We start from the raw sequence: 24,870 nt of genomic DNA, 5'->3' as shown, positions 1-24,870 counted from the left end.
AATTTTAAAAATACTCATTTTAACTAAGACAGTAAGTAACTCATCAGTTATGAAAAATATTATTAGGCTTTCTTTACACATTTAGGTATCTATTATAAAACATCCAATCAGGTTCCCCCAAACTGTGAAATTGCCAAAGAAACTCACTTAAGGCATGCCTTTTAAAACTTCTCAACAAATTGCCATATTTATTCAAGTACTCAGGGGAATCACCATATTCTTGTTTATTCCTGAAGTATCTTTCCCTTAGCAAATGCGGGTGTATTGTGAAGGCAGAAGCTAATAAGCAGCTGAATACTAAAGTGCATAGGTTGGCCACATGAGGAAAACTAAATGGTTGAAGAAGCAGTATCTGTGGTGATAAAGGATTCTTGGGGAGTAATCCATCATCAATTTGTAATAAGCCACAGATATTTCTTTTCCTATAAGAAACATTTCTACAGTCTTCAAAACTTGCAAACGCATTTCTAACAATGGTATCAGGATAGTCATACTCTTCTTGCTGTAAGGGAAAAGTTGTAATTAAATAATCAAATAGACCTATTTTTCATAATTTACAGGTATTGATATTCCTTCAATAAATAAAAGAATATAATTTATCTTCTGATTCTGTATAGATTTCAACACAACTTTCTGGCAATTTAAATAAATGATTCTAATAACTTGACATGAATTATGCTGGCAAGAGCCACATATGATTATTATGGTGCACAGAATATTCTAAGAACCTACAAAGTTAAATAAAAGCTTACAAGTCTCTTAAGCTACTTTTTATTTGCATAGAAAAATATTTATCATAGGAGTCAACTATCATATGAGAGAAATTCCATTTGTTGTAATTGAAAAAGATAGCTAAAAAGTTTCTGTGGATTATTGCAACAGTACAAGAATACAAGATGCTTCCATTTATTAAAAAATGTAAAACAAATTGTGAAAGCTAAAGCAGGCTACAAAACAGAAGGTCCTCATATTTTCTTTCTCTTGACTACTATGTTACAAGATCATGTGCCACAGTTGAGTACTATAAAGTGTAATTCTGCATTAGCTAATATAATTCTTAAAACATTCCCCCCCAAAAGCGTTATGCAAAATATATATATTTGTAAATGCTTCCTCCTGTAAGCATCACAACCTTGTTATCACATAGTCACCCTGAACAATTGTTTCCTGTTTCCTATCAGAGTCAATGCTAATGTCCAATGCCTTGTCCAGCTGATCCTGCGGAGTGGCAGGTTCTGAGTTCAGTAACTCCATTTTCTCTGTTTCTGAAGCACAAAGAGTTCCCACTTCCTGTGAATCCAAAGATTCACTGGTATTTTGTGATTTGGCTAACACGCATTTTTTGCCAGGACTTTGGAAGTTTAATTCACAGTTCATGATCAATTCTCCCTCTTCCAGTTCATCAGTTTTCTCACATTTTTCTTCTGCCTGTTGACGGGAAACTTCTTCAGAAACGGTGTATATTTTATTTGTACTCTGCCCCACTGAGTTTGTTTTTGATTGTCTGTGAAACAACCCAAAATTTTTTATGTCTGTTACAAAATTCACACGCTTTTGTTTCTCCTGAGTGGACTCTGACACCATCATTGCTGAGCCATTGCTTATATTATGTCCTTCAGAGGCAATATTGGCTGATCGTGGGTGAATCATCGTTGTTATGTCAAAAAGGCTGAAGGGTTTCTTCTTTCCTTTCTTGTTTCCTTCATTCTCACTATTTTCTTCATTTTCTGACAGAGAAGCAGTGTCTTTGCTCATCTTTGCAGTCTGCAAATTAGACAGCTTGCTTCCTTTTAACAAACCCAGGACTTCAAAGCGAAAGCTGGAAATATCTTGTTTTAACTCCTAAAAATTAGGAAGAAAGATGAAACATCAGAACATCAAAGCTAATTTGACTTTCCTTTTGAAATAAAAAAGAAAAGTTAATGAAAAGGAAAAAAAAAAAAAGGGCTCATGCTGGGGTCAATAATGAACTTTACTGTCTGGATGTTGGCATACCTGGCATCTTCAAGGTCAAAGATCTTGCTCTAAGAAGCAAGTTATATACTACCTGAATAACTGAGGGTAAGAAACATGCTTCACAGTCTTAAAATATCTTACTAAATTACTAAAACACCCATAAACATAAAAATAAACACATACCTTAAAATTTTCTTCTGTCAATCCTTCCTCAGTTTTGGCATCTCTTATCATTGCTGCAACATACCTTTTAACCAGATTTCTCATAACTTCCTAAAAATATAAAGTATTGTGTTAACTTTATTGGTATTAGTAAACCTACACTCACAGGCTCTGCTTGGGCTTTTTCATGCTTTAGGAGCATGACAAAAACTACACAAACCTCAGGTCTGTTTGAAAATTTGTTTTGCTTTTTGATGGAAACTGCTAATGTTTCTTATCCTGAGAAGGGATATGTTGAGTCTGTCTCTGGACAAGGTATGTCTCCTGCCAGTGAGCAGTTGCTGATGTCTCTTGAGGAGAGCAAGTCTGGTGTCATTGTACAACTTTATTTCCAGCTGTTCTTTCTCAAGCCTCCTGTGCTGTGAGATGCAGTGACTCTGAACAAAAATGACAGTTTGAGGTTTAATTGGCCATGACAGGTTTTCTTTTAGTTTTGGACTAATGTAAACTTTCAGCATTCAGAAAACCACTGCCAATGAATTCCACTGTATCGAGTAAGATTCCATTTGGGGGTTTATTTTTAACCTTCAGTCTGGTAGTTTCCATTGTTGTCTTCTAAGAATCCTAGAAATTATTTAGGTTGAAAGAGATACCTGGAGGCTGTCTGAGTCATCTCAAGGCCATGCTCAGTCAAGTGCTAAATATCTCCATGAGTGAAGATGCTGCAACCTCCCTGAGCAAGATTTTCCTGTTCTTTACTAAACTCTCATTGTGAAGACAATTCTCCTTACCTTACACAATTTCCTTTCTTTCAACTTGTGTCCGTTTTGTCTTTTGTATTGTACCTCAAAGAAAAATCCGTATCTTTCTATCTAACCATCCACTATGTGATTTAAGATAGCAATTATATTCCCTCCAATCTACTCCAGGCTGAAATTTGAGCTTCTTATATGACAGTCCTCTAACCCTCTTGGTGCCCCCTTGCTGGATCCCTTCCAATTTGTTAACATCTCTCTTGTAGTGTGGTGCCCAGACATGACATACTGCTCTGGACACAGTCTCCCAAGTGAGGGCTGGAGGAGAATAATCACTTCCCTCAAAAGGCTGCCTATACAGCCTCACTAATGCAGTGAGTGATGCATGTGTGGTATTCAGTTTACAGATAAATGGCAAACTGCTGCTCCGTGTTCACCTTCTTCACAGTTTTATAGATTCTTGTTGTACTTCCCACAGCTGCCTTTTCTTCAGGTTGGAAAAGTCGCAGCTTACCTCATTATTTCCCATATGGGATTCATTAACTACCAAGCCTACAGCTCACACCTTGTTTAACTTGCAACCCCTTTAACATGAAAAAATTCAAAATAAAGCTGAAAATTATTCATTGTGAAATAATAATCTAAAAAAAAGTAGAAACTGAAGAAGGAAGGATGAAAAAGAATTGCTTACAGGGGATCTAGGCAGAGGGGGTGTTGTCTATGGGGGCTAAAGCTGGAGAGAAAAAGAGCAGGTTCTGATGGAGCATGTCAATTTATTGCACATATAGTCCTGATGATTCCTGGCAGACAGGAATTTACTTTTTTTAAAGGCAATCCATGTTACAATGGGCAAAACACTGGATAGCACGTTATTGCTCTAGAAAATGTCCTTTTGCTCCAAAAAGAAGACAATTATATTCTAAAATACTTTGTTTGAACATCAAAAATACTAAGCTTGTTTGCTGAAGAGGAAGTAAGTACAGATTTTATGTTTTTTCCTTTTATTTTCCTTTTCCACCTTCTCATGAAATTCTTTCATTTAATTTTCTTCCTAAAGACATTCTGAAGGCATAGAAAAACAATTGTCCAAAGAATAAACGTAGGCCTGTACCTGGTATTGATGATGTCTTCTCAAATTGTCAGCTGCACGTCTCTGAAAAATAGGAAAGAATAAAAAAAAAAAAATTAATCCCTGTCTGGAAGTTAAATACTTTAACATAGAAAACAGCAGGCCTGTGCATTATATGGTATCTGGCAAGCTGAGAGAAAAGGTTCAAAATCTGTTGAAAAATGACAGTGTTTGAAAAAAGCCTATAATTTGGTGTATAGAAAGGAGAAGGCTGCTGTGGGGAAGGCAAAGCGTATTTTCTACATTTTTGTCAAAATGCTTTTGTTCCTGCATCAGCATGGATGTGGTGGGGCAGGCAGGTCACAGGTTGTAGAGCCCTGTGGTCAGTGATCTGAGATAGAAGTGGAACAATGGATCATGTCACTCACTTGCACAGAATGAAGCATATTTTACTGAATTGAAAAAAGCTTGATTTATGTCAAGTTAGACTTCTCTTGGAGGTACACAGTAAAAGAACAGGAGTCAATGGATATGAGTTAAAGAAAGGGAAATTCTGTATGGAAAATCATCAGCACAGTGGGGTTCATAAAGCCATGGCGTTAGCAAGACACTTGCTATGGCTCCTAATGTCTCATTTAAAATAAATCTAACCAAAACCTGCACTATAAAACTGTATCAATCAGAACCTCCCCCTTAGTTCTCTGTAAAAACATTTAGTGAGAGAGGTGTATGGAAGAAAGAAAGAGCTTTCAACACAGTTTGGTAGTGATAAGGATAAAAGGGTAAAAGGGACAGTAACTCTGAAGAGGAGCAGCAAAAAAAGGTGTTGTAGGATGCAAGAATAGCCCAGGTTTCAAGCAGGTGTTGTTTTAGATTATACTGCCATATCTAAGGGCTACCCAGAAGACGGGGAAAAATGTCCTGAATTATTTTTTCCCTTGAATTCCTTTTGTCCTCAATTGCATAATGAGAAACCTAACTTTCACCCCTAACTGGTGAAAGAAACACAGCTTTAACTTAGACTCTTGTATCTGCTGCTGACAAGAAAATAATGTGTCTGACCACTGATTGTATTTCCACAAAACATAACACTTAACAGCAGCTTAAAACAAAGTGAAAGGACATCCAAGGGACTTGTTAAAATTGACCTCAGCTGCAAAGTAAGGCAGGCACTGCAAGTTATTTCATCTTGTGTTTCTCCATCTATGCATCTTCAAAGAGAAAATTGATATTTCTTGTGTTTAAGGATGGAGGGATGGGCGAGCTTGTCCATCACCAGGGCTGGAGGGAACAATGCAGCTGTGGAAAGGCTCATACCCTCACAACACCCGAATTTAGCTGCTTTTTAGAAAAAAATCTCAGCTTTCTTGCAGTTGACCACACGGTGGAGATGTTTCATTTTGTTGAGAGAGCTCTCAACAGATCTGATTCACAGGTGAAGGGAAAAACACTTTAGGTTATAATTGAAACCCACTTCAGGTAAAGTGAATAACTCCTAAGTAAAAAAAACCTGATTCTTATCTTGCACAATACTTCCTGCAGCTGCTGTCTGCTCTGCTTTATTTTACAGTGAAATGTGAAATAAATGCATAGGTTTAATTCTGTACTTGTAACAAGGACTACCTAGATAACACTTATCAGAGGCTGTGGCTTTTCCACTTAATATAATGCCAACAAGTACAGCTTGGGATAACTGTGTGAAAAGATTTGTGTAATAATTTGTCAGAACAGTTCTACTGCACTGAATTGCTTTCAATCCCTACCACCAAGAAGCTGACAGGAAATTAATTTAATTCTGTGTTTTCATGCACATACCTAATTCACTGGGAATTAAACATACGTGTAACCGATCAAATTCATTATCACCAATTCAATTATCACCAATTCAATTCATTACCACCATTATCACTCTATCTCCCGTTTAAATGTTTAGGTTCCATCTCCAGTTCCTAATCATCTTTTGCTTTCTTTTGAAAGCAGAATGAATCTTTGCCTAAACACATCTGAAATCCAGGCTATTCACCAGAAATAAAACGTCATTAACATTCATATTGTCCTTATTTAGGTCTTAGCTGGCCTGCTTTTCTCTACTCAGTTATAGTCTAATTTATGGTTCAAAACTTGTTTTAAGTAACCATTGTTCTATGTGCATGAAAAAGTTGAAAATTATGTCTGAAAAAGGGATGAAAGTTTGACTAAAAATAGCAACACCGTAGGAAACACGATTGAGCATTTTGAATACAACAGTGAAATTGAGGGGGATGCTGTTGTCACTTTCCAAAAGAGGGCACTAATACTCTTTAGGAAGCTCTAATAGTAGCTTCACTAGTAGTGATAATTATTTTGGTCTTCCTGTTTATGCCATTTCTACTAATTTGCACTGTTTGGAGAAAAGATCTCTTTAGTACTCGAAATTGTAATAAAATTGTATTACTTAATTTGATGTGTTTTATTAAAATTGTATCTTGGATAATGCAGGAATACAAATCCAATGCCTGCATTTGACCTTAAACTGCTAATTGATAAAGGTCCAGAAAATGGAACTATTGTTGAAGTTATGGGATATATTCCTCATCTTGAATAGAACCATCACCTTTAAAGGTTTAGAACTTATCTGTGTTGATAGAGAGACTTCTCCATGAAATGGTTCTTGGCTATACAAGGAACACTCCAGATTATTGATTTCCACACCAGATGGAAGGTGTTATTTCTTCACTCAATTTTCAATAGCACACATTACAGAGAAAATACAAAATGCTTATACTGAGTTAGAAATTGCATCATTTTCCACTGGGTGAAAAAAGGATAGGAGAAGGGAAAAGAAGATTTTCTGTGACAAATGACAATAAAATCATGTAGGTTGCTTAGAAAATGGCATAAAAATCGGGATAGCTAGAAGAGAGGTAACTGTTTATCTAAACATCAGATGCATTAAAAAAATAAATTACTGAAGTTATCCCTGGCAATTCTTTCCATTTTCACTTCTGAAATACTTAAAATTATAGGTAAAATACTTTTTGTTGACTGATCAGATGTAAAGTAGAATGTAATTTGAGAAAAATGGTACCATTTGTGCTGATAGGACTAGGATTTCTTTTCCCATAATTTTTTTTTTTCTGAAATAGCAATGGATTTCAGATGGCCAACAAGGTTAGCCTTGAACACCCCATAAGCCTTGTGCAGTCAGGAAAACCTCAGACTAATTAAAAGAATTGTATTACTAATCTGGCTTTTGCAAAGGTGAGCTAAAAAAATTAATAGAAATTATATAAATACAGATGATATAGATATATGTAAAGAGCAGCAGACAAGCATGCACTTATTTCAGAATTTTAAGTGCAGGAGATAAATGATAATAGCTGAAGAAAATGCTGCATACCTGGGATATGTCAAAATGACAGAATATAAAAATGTGCTGAGTTCTGAATGGTAGAAGAGGTCTGTCCGATTCATAGCAGAGCTGAAATATTAGTAAATCACATGTACCATCCTGGCCTTCCTTCAGCTGAAGCTGTGGCTAAAGAAGCTGCCATCAGCAAGGCTGGGCACCATGTTGCTTTGGAGAAAAAGCCTCTCCCTTGAAAAACCTCCCCTTGACTTCACCACCCTCTGCTTCCTCTGTCCTACTACAACAAAGGACAGAAGAACCACAGAGCTGACATCCAAGTAGAAACAAATTAATTGGCTTTTTTCAGAGGCACCTCACATCGCTACAGAGCGTGATCTTGTCCATGATAGTTCTGTTATAAACAGCAATGTAGATGATCCTCCCAAGCCACTATGTCATACTTATTTTTACTAGCACTTCTCTTCTTCCTATGGTCCTAGGTTTCACTAGAATATGTGCGGTAAACTATCCTGACCCTGAACCCTTTCTTTACACATTCTGCTTGCATATACTGAACTCTCAAGTGTACACATATATAAATTTTACAGTGGATTCTTGACACATTTGATTTGATCCTTGACTCAGTCCTAGTTCATGATTTCTGGCTTTTTGTTACTGAGGACTTTTTGCAAAGATCATGCATAAAACCCTTGCCAGCTCCTTTCTGTCTGTCATCTATTTTGTATCCTCTAGCACTGACTCACTCTTTGGACGCACACTATTGCTTTTTCTACTGGAAAACACCATGGTACGTCACTGCTGATTAGTGCTTCCTAATAGGAAAGTTAACATTTAGAGATTTCAGAACAGAATGTTTTGAAATCTGGGTTCTGCCTTACAGACAATGTGGCATCCATCCATGCAGCCAATATAAAAATCATGTTATAGTATTTTTTTCTCTCCCAGTCCTGGTTGTAGGGAAGGAGACAGAGTTTATAATGCAGGCTTCAGTGAAAAGGAATAGATCCCAAGAAAGCTTATCTTGTAGCTCAGAGGCCAAAGTTATTACAGGGGAGATACAAGTGAGCTGCAGTAATCTGAGATCCTTGAACAAAGGCACAGAAAACTCTCATTAACTTTTGGTTGAAAGGGTATAGAGGTTCTAAAATTTAATTTGTGAGGTAGCTTGTTGGGGCAATTGAAAACGTTCTAGGAAATCAAGGCTGAGCTTTGGGTGATGGGAAGTTAGTCAAAACCAGAATGTGCTCCCTCAGAACAAACTATGAGATCACCATGGTGTGCCCATTTGTTGAGTGATGATTTAACCTGTTGGAGAATGTCCAACTAACAGCACCTATCTGGTGGTTTGCATCTGTCCAATGTGGAAATCAGAGCACAGAGTACATATGCACTCCATTTTGGAGCTTGGATGAATAACTGGGTCTGGAAATTGAAAAATGTTCCAAATTCACATAACCCTAATGGGGCTTGTGTTATGCTGAGGAATTAGCTGAAGAACTTTGTAGTTTTATGAGGTTCCATGTGGTGGGCTGAATCTGCCTGGTCAGACACAGCCATTCACTTTTTTTGGGCAGATGGGAAGTGTGGTTGCCATGATAGCTCTGCTGGTGAGCTCTCTGCTTCAGAGGGGTTTTGGCTCTAATTCCAACTAAAAATCTATTCTGCAGGGGAAACCAGTGATGGATATGGCCCTACTGTCTCACATACTTTAGGGATTCCACTTTCAAACAATAATAATAAAAATAAAAAAAATTACAGAAATCAACTAAAAATGTTCCACATCTCTCCCTCACTGATGTCCTCCACTTCCAAACAGTTCAGTAATTCGTGGTTCACATTCAAATCATAAGGAAGCTAGGTTCAGCTCCTCTTCTGTTCTCCCAAGAGAGCAACTTAGCCCCTGCAGTATGTTAAAGATCTTGTTAAAGACAACAGGACATTTCTGTTGTCAGAGCTTTTGTGCTTGGAGTAAATAAATATCCACTGGAGAATAGAGTAAGCCTGGGTCTTCTCAGCCCAAGATATTTGCTTTAAATGGCACCTGCTCCTTTCTTCAAACAGAAATTTCATCCTGAAGCTGGAAAGTCTTTCCCAACAAAAACTTTTTTGAAACTGAAATATAGTAATTAAAAAGTTAGGTGCTTAGAGATTTTGGGGGAATTTAACTTAAAAACAAAAAGAAAATTGTATTTGGAAAAATTCTCAAGCAACTTGGAGCATAAACTCTCTACCCTTTGACCCTTTGCTGTACCAGTTTTCCCATATCTAAGATGTGGGTTTCTTGGAGGTGGTATTTATGTAGCCTAGCATTCAGCATAGGGCTGGGAGCACCTCATATCTTTATTATGCCACTCATCCACAAATGAGTTTACTCCCAAATCTGCAGTTTGAGAGGGTAAGAAAAAGGAAAAAATATTTTCTTATCCCAGATGGAAGGTCTGACAAGAAATATTGTCCTGAAGGTTTAGCTGGGATGTATAAAGGTATTCTGTATCTGTCTCAGTCAAAAAGGAATATTGTGTTAATCAACTCTCTGCTATACCCTGGCATCATACCATTAATTTAATATCATTCTCTCAGTTTACACTAGCTAATCATCCCTACCAAATGTTTAACAAATGCCTAGAAGCATTGCCCACTCTCCCACACACACAAGTACATCATTCTCTCGCTTGACTTTTTCTTTCTAACAACATCACATACTTTCTCCTTCTGTTGGTCTCTGCATTTACTTTTTTCACTTCCTATATTACACAGAGATGTTTTACTCTTAAAATTATTCACCATTCATGCTAGTTCATGCTGTTTTTAAAATTTCTATATGAATCACTTGTTAGTCTTTCTTAACTTAATGTTTTTCTCAGTGTGTGTTTCTTGTAGTCCATTACTGGTTTGTTTTAATGTCACCCTCATGTTTGTTAGCTTCTTTTCACGGCTATCTCTTTCCTGTATGTACAAATATGACATCTAAGCGAAACATTTTTCTTTTCACAATTTATATACTGGCCAACAATATCAGCATATTGCAAGAATCTGATTTGAAGCTTTCTGCAAAGAGGACAAAATCCATTCATCAACATAGTAATTGTGAATTAGTTTTATATGCCACTTTTCCTCTTTACCATATATCTGTCTATGCATGTGAACTTGTTCCTCCAAGTACATCTAGAGATTAAACTGCATTCCAGGATATGACAGCAGAATAGGTAGGAAAAACTCATTACTCACTTATCAAGAAATGGGGAAGAAATACAAAGAAAAGGTTGATAAATGGTCATTAAAGAATTGTATCATACCCCCTGACCTCTTTGAAATGGATGGAAGTTTTTTTTTAATAAGAATCAAGAGCACAAGACAGATATCCCTGTCTTTTCCTCCTTACCCACATTTTACTCTCATACTCTCACTTAATGCTTGGCTGAGTTCCTAATAGATTAGAAACACTTAAATTCATCAAAACACTTTGGTATAGAAAAAATGCCATTATCCACATCTTATCCCAAATAGTCTTCTTCATGATAGAGCTGGCTAAATTCAGCCTAGTTACTGAGGCACTGACTTGCTCATGGGAAATGAAGAAAACATAACTAGAGAGAATTAGTTGTTGGTGGGTTAGGATGCTGCCTGAATATTTGCACTGACAGTATAGAAAAATTGTGTCACTGAGTGAGGTATCTTTAACAGAGGAAGTTAGGAAGAAAAAATTCAAATCTGCTTTACCCATTGCAGCTACTCAGCCAAGTAAGTGGCTGAGATATTACACAGTCTGCATCCAGGTGCAGGACTATTCTTGGTTGCCTTGTGTGTCTTTTCTTTTCATTTTTTTTTCCCTAGAAATGTCACTGCTAATGAGCAGTATCAGAATATGGTATAAATTCAGAATGTGATTCTGAAATAGCTCTACCTTTAAATTCGAGAAAACAAGTCCAAGTAAATGCTGTTAGCTTTCAAAATATTTTTTAACTGGAAAAGCTTTTGCTAAGAATACTTCTATGGTAAACTCATTTCATTATATGCAGAGAGACAGAGACACAGAGAATATCCCATGATGAATACTTCATGCGTGAGTCTCTGGTTCATGGTATTCAATTATACCTGAACTGTGACACCTGAGCTAGGGATTCGCAACCAACAATTCTGACACTGGCAGACAAGTATACACATTTGATCTCTTGTGTTTTTTATTGCTCTTAATCTTTCTTGCACTACCTGTAGATGAAGCACAGTCATGGTTCATACTGTCATTGTATAGGGATATGATGATGCTTTCTCTTCATATATATTGACATGAATGTAAAAGGTAAACATTCTCAACTAGAGTTATTCTCTGACTCATATGCATATTATTTGGTAGTTCAGACGCTCTATAAAGCTGAGAAAAAGTCATCTATATAGCAAAGAGGAGAACTACAGGCAGAGTAAACCCCACAACATACCCCTATTGTTCCAAAACTTTCAGGCTTTCTTCTAATTTTTTTCTTGCAAAGATGTCTCCATAACCATTTGATCAGATACCACAAAGACTTTGGGCTTGGTATGACATTAAAAGGAGTGGGTAGAGTTCCTCCTTCTTCAAAGTAACTCATCCAGAGTTTTGTTCGAGCAAACTTCCACTCAATGTCTGCATGATCCTGCACAAAAGAAGAACATCATCAGCATGGATGTTGGTGTAATTAAGGAGGAGAAATAAGCCTCTACAAAAATCTGAAAAAACTAAAACTAGAACAACCTTGAAATAATAATGAATTGTCTTGTTAAAATACTGCCATCTTTTGACAGAAGGTCTTTAACACAAAGCCAAGCTAAGCCGCTTTATCTCACTAAGGAGATGTTTGATATGTAAAGTATATATCTACTTATAAGCACTCCTTTCACTGTTAAAAGCTGTTAAATTATGGAAAGTCTCTCAAAAAATAGAAAAGATAATTACAAGCAAAGAAATACTACATTTCTGGAAGAAAAGTTTTGTTATTATAGCAGCTCACCATTATTCTACTAATTATACTGCTCTGCAGCAGCTTCAACAAGTCAGTAAGGCTCATGCATTTTCTTAGAAATTACCAGTCCCCAAAAACAAATAGGTTATCCAACAAACCATGAGGCTACTAAAACTACTGAGTCAAGTATCTTTTTTCACTACTACTTCACAATTCTATATTTGGGATAGGTTGCAAGGTGGGTTTTTTATTTTTATTTGAAATTTTATTTCTTTTGGAACCTATATAGTATTGTATAATTCTGAAAATGTTCAGAAAATGAAAGCTAAAGGCCATGAAAAGATATCTAAATCCTAGCAGCTGAACAAGAAGTTTAAATCACTAATGTTAGATCTGGACAGACAAGAACTTCAGCTACAGGTCTAGCCCTGGCCACACAGTAACAAAAGCAACAATTTAGAAGTTGTAGGAGGAAAAGTATACTACCTAGAGCCCAAGTTTTGGTGAGTGGTCCTATGCTGTGGTATGGCTCACTAGACTCTGATAACTAGAGTTATACAAACACAGGTGGTCAGTTTTTCTTCTGTGGAAATACTTGTAATTTCCAGTTTGGAAAAAAAAAAAAGCCACATTTTAAAATATTAAGACTGTTTGCTTAAAATATTAAGCAAACAAAAGAAATATTAATATTTCTTCTGTTTGCTTTCTGCAGACCATATTTGAATTATCATATGATGAATCAGTGTTTATTTTTTTAGTCTCCTTAATAGACATTTAGAAATAAAACTACACCAATAGCTCTGGTAAGGATAAAGACATTTTTCATTAAAGCAGAAAACAGAACACTGTTGAATGAAAAGACATGACCTTTTCTTTGAACAGCTAGTGTCCTTGGAACACGGGAACCCAATTTCTGTTAACTGTATATTCATGTCAGATTTAAAAAAAAAAAAAAAAAAAAAAAAAAAAAAAAAAAAAAAAAAAAAAAAAAAGGTGCAGCCTTTCATATGCTAATAAATATGATGTATTAAAAATTAAGCAGTGACAGAACAATCCTGGGCAGTCTTTTTCTAAGAAGAGGTCCTGCACAGTGCAGCTTGGACAGGGCTGTAGCCCACATCACTTGCCAGAATCATCAGAACACCCTTCTCCACCCATGAGCTGGCTTCTTACAAGGGTCACCTCCTCCTCATTCATGTTGTGGGGAAATATCCCTCTACCCAGCCCAGCTTGGGTCTGGTGTCTTTGTCCTTCCAGGGCAGTGCAAAAGAAGTAAATTGCTGTATTTGTCCCAATGTGCTGTCTGTGAAATGTTTTACTGCCAGAAAAATTCAATGTAGGAACAGAGAGAGGGTACATATTATAAATGATCTAAAAATAAAGAACAACTTACAGCAATGAGTTGGTAAGAGTTATTCATCATGGCTATCAGCATGTTGAGCAGAACAACCAGAGATATTACATTATAGGTACCAAACATGGTGGCCCCAACAAATTCAGTGAATTCATGCCTTGCTTTCACATTGGTCACATAGAGATTGATGAGTCCAAATATAGACCAGAATAATGACTGCAGCGTTTCAAATAACCTGAAAAACAAAACCCAGAAGGAATAGCTGTATATTAACAACGTATTTAGTTTTAGATTGTTTAGTTTCTCCCAAAACACACAGAAGTTCTGGACTTGACTGAGATGAATGACACTTATCACAATACAAACACAGAAGTATCTTTCCAGTGAAAAAATGACCTGGTGTTTCAAATCTGGGCCTCTAGATAGACATTACAGAAGCTATAAATAAGCCTGCAAGCAAAAGGCTGATTTTGCTTGAGAGTTTTGTTCAAACTTCAGAGAGATAAATATAGTTTCAGAGATCTTATGTTGGACACCTTCTTTTGAACTATTTTAACCCTTTGCTTTAACTATAAGGGGTAGAGTAAGGATCCAAAAGTAACTCAATGATTGTGTTTCATGAGAATGTTGAAAGTATGGTATCCTCATATTATGCAATTCTGGTTTGTTGAGAGCCACTGAGATAAAAGGAGTTGAATAATTAGCAAGACATTATTATCATTAGCATATGTTTTTATACAGAAGAGAGACACAAAAAAGACAAGCATGCTGCTCTCAAAAGAAATTCATGTTTTTATACCTAAAGCATATGATATTCCCTTAGAGAAGTTTGTACAACAGCTAGGAAGCCAGTAAGAATACTGAATTTTAAAAAAACATTCCTCTACAGCTCCATAGATTGAAAAATTTTCCCTTTTGTTCTGTGTTCATCTAGTGCACTGTCATAAGAATGGTCCTGGTTAGACTCTGCTCCTTGAAAGTATGGAGCACATAAAGCATCACAGTTTGCCACGACACCACCTTCTGACACTAGTGCCAGTACTCCCCACTATTTCCCAGATGAATATTGCTTCCCTCAATGCTAAGCTCTGAAAAAATTCTGTGTGTTTTTCTGTTCAGATCACATAAAGTTTACACTTGCATAGGTGTTATTAATATACAACATAAATATGCTGTGCCTGAGAAAAGTTACTTGATTAAGATGATATAAAGGCTGCTATTTTTATAAAATAATTTCCTCTAAGAAGGAAGCCATTGGTAATAAATGTACTTTTAAAAACAGCCTAGATGCACAGAAATTAATAGGGAATGGACATTTATAGCAGTCGTTTGATTCAGGTTGGAAGGTGAAAGACAAGAGAATTAGTGCTCATTTGGTAGTGTTTTGGTACTATAGATGAACTAAAAACTACAAAGAAGTAAAATGATTTTAAAATGAAAGAAAAAGAAACAATTTACAACAGAAATTAGAAAATTGATTCTATGGAGTAAAGTCAGTAGAATCTTGGATTGCATGTTTTTCTGCAGCCTATCACATTTGCAAGGAATCTTCATGTTTTAGAGCACCAGACTTATTTAATGCCCACAGGTAGACATGGAAGAAATGCAGAGTGACAGCTGTCTGGATGAGAAAGGTCTGAACTGGTGACCTTATGCAATTTCTAATCTCATTTATCTTTCTCTTATCTCTATTTTACCTTTTATCTTTTGAGATATCTTGAATTGTACAGACTTCACTGCTGTATGAGGTGAACATTATTAGAATGATGAAATGTGAACTTTTTTGTTATTAATATCAGGGTAATATTAGATGTGTTTGTCAGAACACCACTGTAAGCACAACACAACAGAAAACAGAGGTTCTTTTCTGTAAACAGCATCTAAGTGTATAAAATACTTGGAGAGAGGGGGAGGATAGAAATAAATAGCTACTTACGTTGAAAATGCATTATTCTGCTTTTCACATCGTATTCCTTTGCAGTTGCCAGGTTCATTTGTCTCATAGTAGAAGTACAGTTGGTTCAATCCATTTGCAAAAGCAAGCAGCACAAGGCAGTATATGAAGAGAAACTTTAAAATATCCAGCAACATTCTTCCTAGAGATATCTGCAGAGGTCCCAGGTGAGAATTTGCAGTGAATAATGAGATCAAGCGCAGGGAGCTGAAGATGTTTGCAATTGCAAACAGGGCCTCAGCCACCAGGGTTGGATGCCACATGTCCCAGCTCTCCCGTGGAACTAATCCGCTATACTGAAAACAAGCAGAAGGGAAAAAAATTACTCCTCTATTTTAATACATAAACAAGCATATCAGTTTCTTTATAAGCTGCTCAATTAATTTGCAGAAATCACAATACATTTTAACAGTAGCAAAAAAATTCACAGTTTAAAAATTCTGACACTGCAAAATGAACAGTTTTGAGCCCCTTCCTTTTTAGAACTACAGAAATTTCCAGCTGTACAAGCAGGTAAATTATTTCTTTGAAGAAAAGTGCAGGGCTGACATTGATGGATAGAAACCCACGAAAACCCTGGCAAGTAGGAAGAAAACATTCAATCACTGAGTAAGTATATCACTTAATCACTAACACTGGACCAATGATGAAAAATCTGTTTATTAATGAACCATGGCAAACTGCTTATGTGTCTAATTATCAAAGACGCCTGAAATGGTGACTTCTGTTCCAGCTCTACCAAAAAAAATTCTTGAAGATGAAAGATATTTGAACTGAGGCTTAACTAGTGTGGCAGACTCATTATTATTTATTTGGTCTCATTATTCTGTTTTATAGAACATATAAGATGACAGAATCTATGCTAGGAAGCCCTCAAAAAAGGAGGTAATATAATATAATATAATATAATATAATATAATATAATATAATATAATATAATGCAGATTTCAAAGAGGGGCTATTGTGTTATCCATATTTACCTACTCTAGACCACACAGATGCCCCTTCAGAGCTGCTGGGCATTCCTTGAGAAGTAGGAAAGGCACTCCATGTGTCACTGGGGCCAGATGACACAACATAAACAGTCATCACAGCATTTCACCACGCTCGCCCTACAAAGAAGGTGATCAGTCTCAGACTGGTCCAGGAACACCTGAGTAACTTGAACATACATTAAGTCTGTAGGTCCTGATCAGATGCAACCCAGAATCCTAAAGAAACTGGCTGATGTAGTTTCCAAGTCACTCTCTATCATATTTGAAAAGTCCTGTCAGTCAGGTGAAGTCCCCAGTGACTGGAAAGTGGGAAACACTGCATCCATTTTTAAAAAGAGGAGAAATGAAAACCTTGGGAACAATCAACCTGCCAGCCTCCCAACAGCCTCCCTTCTGTGCCTGGGAAGGCCATGGAACAGATCCTCCTAGAAGCTGTGCTAAGGCACATGGAGGACAGGAAGGTGATTTGAAGCACCAGCACGATTTCACCAAGGCAAAGTCTTTCCTGACACACCTAGTGGCCTTCTGTGAGAGAGTGACTGCATCAATGGACAAGGGAAGGGTTGCAGGTGCCATCTAGACTTGTGCAAGGCTTCTGACACAGTCCCTTGCAACATCCTTCTCTCTAAACTGGTGGATTTGATAGGTGACCTGTTCAGTGGATAAAGAACTGGCTGGATGAGTGCATCCATAGAGAGATGATCAACAGCTTGATGTCCAAATGGGCATCAGTGACAAGTAGCATCCCTCAGGGATCTGTACAGAGAAAGGGACTGTTTAACATCTTCATTAATGACATAGACAAAGGGATTGAGTACACAGTCAGCATGTTTACAAATGACACCAAGCTGAGTGGTGCTGTTGACATGCCTGAAGGACAGGATGCCATCCAGAGGGACTGGCACAAGTTCAAGAAGTGGCCCCATGGGAACACCATGGGGTTTAACAAGACCAAGTGCAAGGCACCTCAGGGTCAGGGCAGCTCCTAGTATCAGAACAACCAGGGGAATGAAGGGACTGGGAGGAGATGGAGTTGGGGTGCTGGTAGATGCATGCTCACAGCCCAGAAAGGCAGCCATATCCTGGGCTGTACAAGAAGTGTGACCAGAAGGTCAAGGGAGGGATGAAAATGGTCACAAAGCTGGAGCACCTCTCTTCTGAGGAAAGGCGGAGAGAGTTGGGGCTGTTCAGCGTGGAGAAAAGGTGACTTTGGGAAGATCTTGTGGCCTTCCCTGAAAGGGCCTCATAGCAAAGATTGAGATAAGACTCTTTACTAGGGCCTGTAGCAATAGCAGTAAGCTAATGGTTTTAAACTGAAAAAGGGTAGATTTGGACTAGATAAAACAAATACATTTTTATGATGAGGGTGGTGAAACACTGGAACAGGTTGTCCACAGAAGTGGTAGATAACCCATTCCTGGAGACATTCAAGGTCAGGCCGGATGAGGCTCTGAACAGCCTGATCTAGTTGAAGATGTCTGTGCTTATTGCAGAGGCACTGGGCTCCATGATCTTTAAAGGTCCTTTCCAACTCACACCATCCTATGATTCTGTAATTCTAAGATTCAGACTGTGAGAGGGAACTGGGCATTGTTTTGGACAATAATAACACAGGCCCCACACCAGGGTTTCTCTAGCCAACTGGTAGTGAATGTGAAACTGTCCCAGTGCCTGACAGCAATCCCTGGCACATGCCATTTGCTCATATACGAGCAGCCATAGCAGCTGCCAGGTTTGTGGATCTGGGGATGAGACCTGCAAAACTGAAAAATAGCCCATTAAAAAATTAAGAATTACTCAGCCTTACTTTTTTTCACCTGTGGTATTTATTCTCTACAGAGCAGTGAATTAAATCTAGACCTGCTGGAATCACAGATCAGTACTCTCTTCATTAGACTATCCTCTCTCTAATGATTATGCTCATCTGTCCCATCCACTCTTTAATCCAGTTCTGACTGATTCAAGATCAATGATGAAAAACAGCCAGTAGAAAACAGAATTTAGTTACCAGAGACAATAACTAAGAGATAAAACAAGAAGAAAAAACAGAAGAAAATATTTTCAGTGTTTTTGAGAAGAGAGAGCTGAGAACTCCTCAGCATGATTCCTATAATGTCTTTCTTTGAATAATAATTTACAGCACATTACTGCAAACACTCATGGCACTTTACAACCTTCACACCTGAAAACTTGCACATATTAAATAACTAGGAATAATTGTCTGTACGAGCAAGGAATGGTACTGAAAAGTGCAGTAGATACTCAAATTAGGGAGAAGTACACAAGGTCTTTTGGGGCAATAAAGTAAAATACAGTCATGGAGAAATGTAAAGAACATATATGAAACTGCAAAGAGATGCAGTTTTTGGTAGAGAATCAAAAGCGTCAAAATGCAGACATATTTTAGGTGAGGGCAAGTAGTGGCAGATTTCAGGGAAGTTACAGATGTGGGGGATTTGGGAGAAATCTGTGGAAATACTCTTCTGAGAAATACATGAAACTAGAGAACACTGAATAAGTATAGCACATGATATGCCAAGGCAACAAGAATCAAGTTTAACAAGTCAGGTGTGGATAGCCATATCTGCACTCTGCCACCTACTTTTACAGTCAGCAAAGAGAAATGAGAATTTCTAGAGTAGTGGGAAAGCAAATATCCCACACAGGTGTGTTGCTCTTTAACTTTCTCATTTTCTCATTGATTGTTGGGGAAGGGGATAGACTGTCTTACAGCTGCAATCTGGTAAGATGTATCGTATCCAATATCACTTTTTCTAGGAGAAATGATGTTAAGCAGAAAGGTGAGGAAAAAAAGGACTTTGTCTATGATATCCTGGATAAAGACACAAAATTGATTTGTTCAAACATTCAGAAAAGATCAAATGACCTTTTATTTGTAAAAGGGATATCAAAGGCACAACTGTGATATTTCATCATAACTGACTTCCTTTTTTGGGCCCAAGTGCTTCCTGCCTGTTTGGATAGAATCCAGGAGGTGTCACCGTCATAAGCAGAGAGTGATGGCTGTTATATAGGTGCTGAAGAAACAATTTAGGAGACTGGAAATATTTGGCAAAAAAAAACTGAGAAAGGTGAAGACCTGAGAGATAAGTTTGGAAATTGTGAAATATATTAACTGCAAGAAGACAGCAAATAATATAAAGAAAACAGTGAGTATAAGAGGTCTCTAACAACAAATCCCTAATGATTCCACTAACTGGAGCAGAGGATGCTGAAAAGGAATCTAGAAATATTAAAGAAAAACCTAGAAAACAAAGCAGCTTTCATGTGAAAAGGAAAATACAGAAGACTAGTGAAAAGACTAGGCATACTAAAACCAGGAACAGTGAAAAAGAATAAAAAATGTATCTCAGAGCCAAACCATGGAGAATTGAAGTATTTTTCCTCTCACTCATGTTTGTTGAAGTCCTTCTGTTCTATACAGGCTAAATAAATTAGTATTGTTCTAGGGAGTGGAAAATGGTAAGAGAAAACATAGCAACACTGAATTTGCTGTAAATCATGATGTTGATAGTTTGCAGCCCTCTATTTGGTGACCCTGATGAATTTCTGTATCCCCTTGAAATGTAAACACAACCTTTTGACATGTAACAAAGCCAACCACCACCTAATTTGATTAAATAACACCTATTACTGGCTCAGTGGTTGAAGGAAATTTACATGGCACGTCAATGGAAAATTAAGAAGAGCAGAAAACAAATTGAGCAGCATATGAACAGTAGAGTTTCAAGGCAAATATATGATGTTTTTGTGATATCAGCCAGGGAATACAAGATAATAATTTTTGATCCTCACTCAAAGGAACTAAAATGCAAATTCAGTATCTGAACCATTTGTGAGGAAAAAAAAGCTGAGTGATCACTGTTTTCCCACTAAAAAAAACCAAAAAAAACATGAACTCTCAGTCTTTTGGAAGCACCACAAGAGATCAAACAGACACGTAGATCAGGCTACCTGAATGTTTAATGGGCTGTTGGACCTCACTCTAAGGTGACCCCATTGTTTCTGGTCACAAAGAGACAAGTTAAATAACATCCATTTCAGGAAAAGTATTTTAAATCCTTTCCTGAAAAGTCATATGTAAATGTGAACTCTTCCTATTTTAAAATGTATGTACCAATCTTTGCATTCATTATGTGGAATTTCAAAGCACCAGGAGGAAGGGGGCAGAGGGACAGCCTAGCAGAGAGAGCTTTAAAATGGTAATTACACTTAGGAATTGAGTCCATGATTTCTCAAGGGTGGAGAGGTGTTAGTTCTCCTATGTAAATGAACGTTTAGTCTGTGAATCTGGTAAAATATCAATCAAAACCATTTTACAATGCAAACACGTAAGAAGATGTTTGCAGCTGCACAACTGGTGGCAGGAGAGATGTATAATCTTATTTACTACTGAACAAAGTAGGCCTGACACAGTGATCATTAGGCAAGTAAATGTTGAGACAAATAATGTACTTTCGCTACTTTTCAGAGTTCTTGCCCTGAACAGGAATTTGTTTCCTTACTAAATCTTCATGTCAGTGGCTGAGGCACGTTATCAGCAATATGAAATTTCTAGCAGAAGTGAAAACAAGCAGCACTAGGTCCAGTGCTCAGATTTAACAAGTATTTAAGATAAAGCAAGCAGATTCTGCACACATGGTGACACTGCACTTAACTTTACACATCAGAACAAAATGAATTATATTCAAAAAACATAAAAAGAACCATTTTTCTTAACATAGAATGACTTCTACCTAAAACCCTCCATAAAAACAAATGTGTTGTTTAAAATCTGTCATCTTGTATTTAAAAAAAATGTGGCAATATACTATATATAATGATATTTTTATGGAGGACAGAGAATTTTCAGTGGGTATACTGGATAATTTAGGAAGACCTAACACATTGATACAGATAAAAAAAACCCCAAACACAGGCCATCAAAAATTATAAGAGGTCCTTATTTTATTTGAATACTGGCAATGAAACCAGTAACTTTGAGTTATCTTAGCAGTTCTTTCATCCTGAAATTATACACTTCGGTGAATTTTATGCTACCCTATCAGCCACTCTAAATAATATACATCTACTTAACTATTGCATCAGTCAGAGAGCCTTAAACAGGCAATAAACACTGTATTTTACTCTGGGAATATTTATCACACAAGACAGTACCATGGGGACACATAATTTTATTCAAGGGAGTTGGTTAAAGTGCTTTCTTAGGTGGCTGGAAATGATCCATAGAAGATAGAATAAATCTAAGAACTGACCTTATATATTTGTTTCAATAAAGACAGAAGAGTTGTAACTTAAAAAAACCTGATTCACAATGCTTAGGAAAAGAAAAGTAAAGCTTTACATTAAAACCTACTGGTTACCTTTGGGACCCTCTCAATCTCATCTGGCATAGTGGCAAGGAACTCTGCTGTAGGCATATGAAGGAATGTGGCAGGGTATTAAATCACACTTGTATTCCTCTGTTCATTACTTCATCATGTGTTTCAGTTGACTGGCACAGCTTTTTTAAGCACTGTATTCATTCTGATTAAAATGTAAGTACTAATTTGGGGAGTAATGAATTCATGTTATCCCAGATACTGTCACCTTGGAATCCGATTACTGCAAGCAGAAGCCATTTGGGAGATGAAAGGATTATAATGTCTTCTAATTAGTATCATTCTGAAGTGAATAATTGGCCATCTCCAATGCTTTGGAAACATCTTTTTTAAATGAACTGTATGCTTTGTTACAAGGGACAGTGAAAATACTGTTTATTTTCTAGTCACTTTATGATAAGGCACCTTTGTCTGTAAAAAGGCATTTCATTAGCTTTTAAATGACAGTTCACCCCTCTTTGGAGCACCTTTCTCTTTCAGGCTCCAAAAATTATCGCTGGTGGCAGCGAACTTGAAAAAGCTGAAGTGCAATACTGAGCACAGTGGCCAGTAAAGATGGGCTTATCTTTACTTGGATGAAAATTTCATTTCATACGTAGTTTCCCTGCACTTGAGACCATTTTTGTTCTCAAAATATCACATTTTATGAGGAGTTTCTATCATATTATGTATTCATGTGGAATACATACAAGATGTTCCCACATGTTCTATGCCTTTGGAAAGGAGGGCTGCTCTGCTGGAAGATACTTAAAGTAGTGAAAATATAAGACTATTCACAACAAATCCATGAAAAGAACATAAAAATGAACATACTCAACCTCAAGTGAACATTTTATTCCCTTCTGTTTTACTTTCTCATGTTGCACTTATAATAAATTTTCAAAGGAAATTAAAATCTTGCTGTTTAGTTCGCTCCACCAATTTTGACTGCATATTTTGCCAGTAGACATGTCTGAAAGTTGTGTAAATTTATCTGAGGGGCAATAATTTCTCACTTTAAAATCAAAGATTAACATAAAATGTAAACATTATAAAATATTACTGGTCATTTTCATTTCTCAAGAAATTAACCATATGACAGTTCAGGAAAAAATAAGAGCAGATTGCATGGCCAAGAAGAAAAAAGCATAAAACTGAAAATATTTTGCTTGCTCTTATACTTGTTTAGTTTCTTGTAATTGCTGTAGAAGATTCACAGAGCACATCATACATCTCTTGCATTGCTAAGTCTCAGGACCTCCAAACATAGAAAGAAGATTGAAGAAGCCTGATTCAATTTATCTTAAAAATGTTACTGTTTTGTTTTGTGGTTTTTTACAGTTTACCTTTGAAAATGCAACAATTTTCAAGGAGATTGTTGCCAAGTACAAGGAGTTCATTACAAAATCCATGAGGTTCCACCAATCATGAATGTAGTCCTGGAGTCCACCATCCCACATCTGTTTAATTTCACCCCAGATAAAACCTGTAAATAGAATATAATTCATTAGGCATGAATATTAAGTTTAAAAAGGCTATAACTATTCTAGACATTTAACTCATGATAGATTGATTCTCCTTACATCAAGTGTAAAGGGAAGGTGGATAAGTTCTCTAAATTACTCATCGAGTTAGGTGAAATTTCATCTGTCTGCTCTTTCTGGAGTTAATTTGTCACAAAAAATCCACACCCCCAAAAAACACTCTGCTTGTACAAGGACAATTTCTTTGGTTTTCTTCAATCTCTTTCTCACTGTATCCTAAAAAGTATAAAAAGGGTCTTAAAATAAGTTTCCAGTGTCAACTCAGTCCTTGGCAACTAATGCAATGTGTTTCAGACTGGAAAAATTTATGACTGCAATCCAACACAATTTTGATTGGAACCCACACAATAAGGAAGAGAATTTCTATCGTTATTGTCAATGCTGAACTAAAGTCTCCCTTTTCCATATGAAAGAATAGTATCTCCAGAAGAAAGTCTTTTGTTGACACATTCCTTTGGGACATGAAGGAGCTGAAACTGTTTTCAGGTGTGCAGAGCACACATTGTGCTAGACACAGTGAAACAGAAATATTCAATGCAAGTGGGAAATGTGGCAATTTGTCTGATATGAACTCGTTTTAAAGCTTCAGAGACAACCGTGTGGAGACTCTTTAATACTACAAAAATTAAAACCACTCTAAAGAAGATACTCCACATTACTGTATAATATGCTAATAAGACAACAAGGTACATTTAGATGCATATTTCACATTATTATCTACAGATTTTTTTGATAATACCATTACAGCTTTTAATTTTTCACAGTTAATAATTTTCTTGTAGGAATTTCTTACTTTGTGCTCATTAGAGGGGTAAAATTCACCAGAGATAAGGCAAATCTCTCACATATTGGTGCTGAGATACAGTTAATTCACCATGACTTTTCTTCACCTGCTCTTTTAGAAAAATGATAAACAGATTTCATGCAGGGGCCTATAGAGTTCTGCATTTTTTAGTATGAGCTTAATTCTCCTTAAACCTTAACATTGTGTCTCAATGGGTCTTCTGGTTGACTGGATGGAAAACTTGTGATTTTTCTCAAACATGATCCCTAAGAAGTAATGTCTGCCTTCTCTTATCTGTACCAGGTAGGTTTTTGAGTTATTACAATTTAATTTTGTAGTGTATTGGCTTAGTTTTTCTGTCTCCTCATTGCTTTCAAAAGGAAAAGTTCTCTTCCTCATTAACTTCACTCTCAAACCTCAGATATGGTCTCATCTTATTTCTGTGTGTCACTACCAGTAATGACAACCCTGAGGAGTATTTGATTCATCTGATTGATTCAGCAATTTTTGTTTTCATAGGATTAATTTTCAGCCATGCTGCCATCACCATTTCAGCATTCTGCAGATCTGCTCTGAGGAAGGACCTCGCTGGGAACATGCAGACAGGAAAGTGGGATGGGCCCATTTTAC

General features: G+C 36.8%; 1 protein-coding gene across 1 annotated transcript in view; it reads right to left on the bottom strand.

The window, feature by feature from the left end:
* Positions 1-726: 726 nt before the first annotated feature.
* The window catches only part of TRPC4 (transient receptor potential cation channel subfamily C member 4), a 126,684-nt gene continuing 102,540 nt past the window's right edge, over positions 727-24,870 (bottom strand). The window contains exons 5-11 of the mRNA XM_083881416.1: positions 23,259-23,398; positions 15,519-15,832; positions 13,622-13,817; positions 11,728-11,922; positions 3,985-4,026; positions 2,140-2,229; positions 727-1,842 (exon numbers count right to left, since the gene is read on the bottom strand). Coding sequence (XP_083737542.1) covers positions 1,126-1,842; positions 2,140-2,229; positions 3,985-4,026; positions 11,728-11,922; positions 13,622-13,817; positions 15,519-15,832; positions 23,259-23,398 — 1,694 coding nt within the window. The 3' untranslated portion in view covers positions 727-1,125. The remainder of the gene's footprint in view (positions 1,843-2,139; positions 2,230-3,984; positions 4,027-11,727; positions 11,923-13,621; positions 13,818-15,518; positions 15,833-23,258; positions 23,399-24,870) is intronic.

The sequence above is a fragment of the Zosterops lateralis genome, assembly GCF_965231275.1.
Source record: "Zosterops lateralis genome assembly, chromosome: 2".
NCBI lineage: Eukaryota > Metazoa > Chordata > Aves > Passeriformes > Zosteropidae > Zosterops > Zosterops lateralis.
This window is presented reverse-complemented; position numbering and strand designations above follow the sequence as displayed.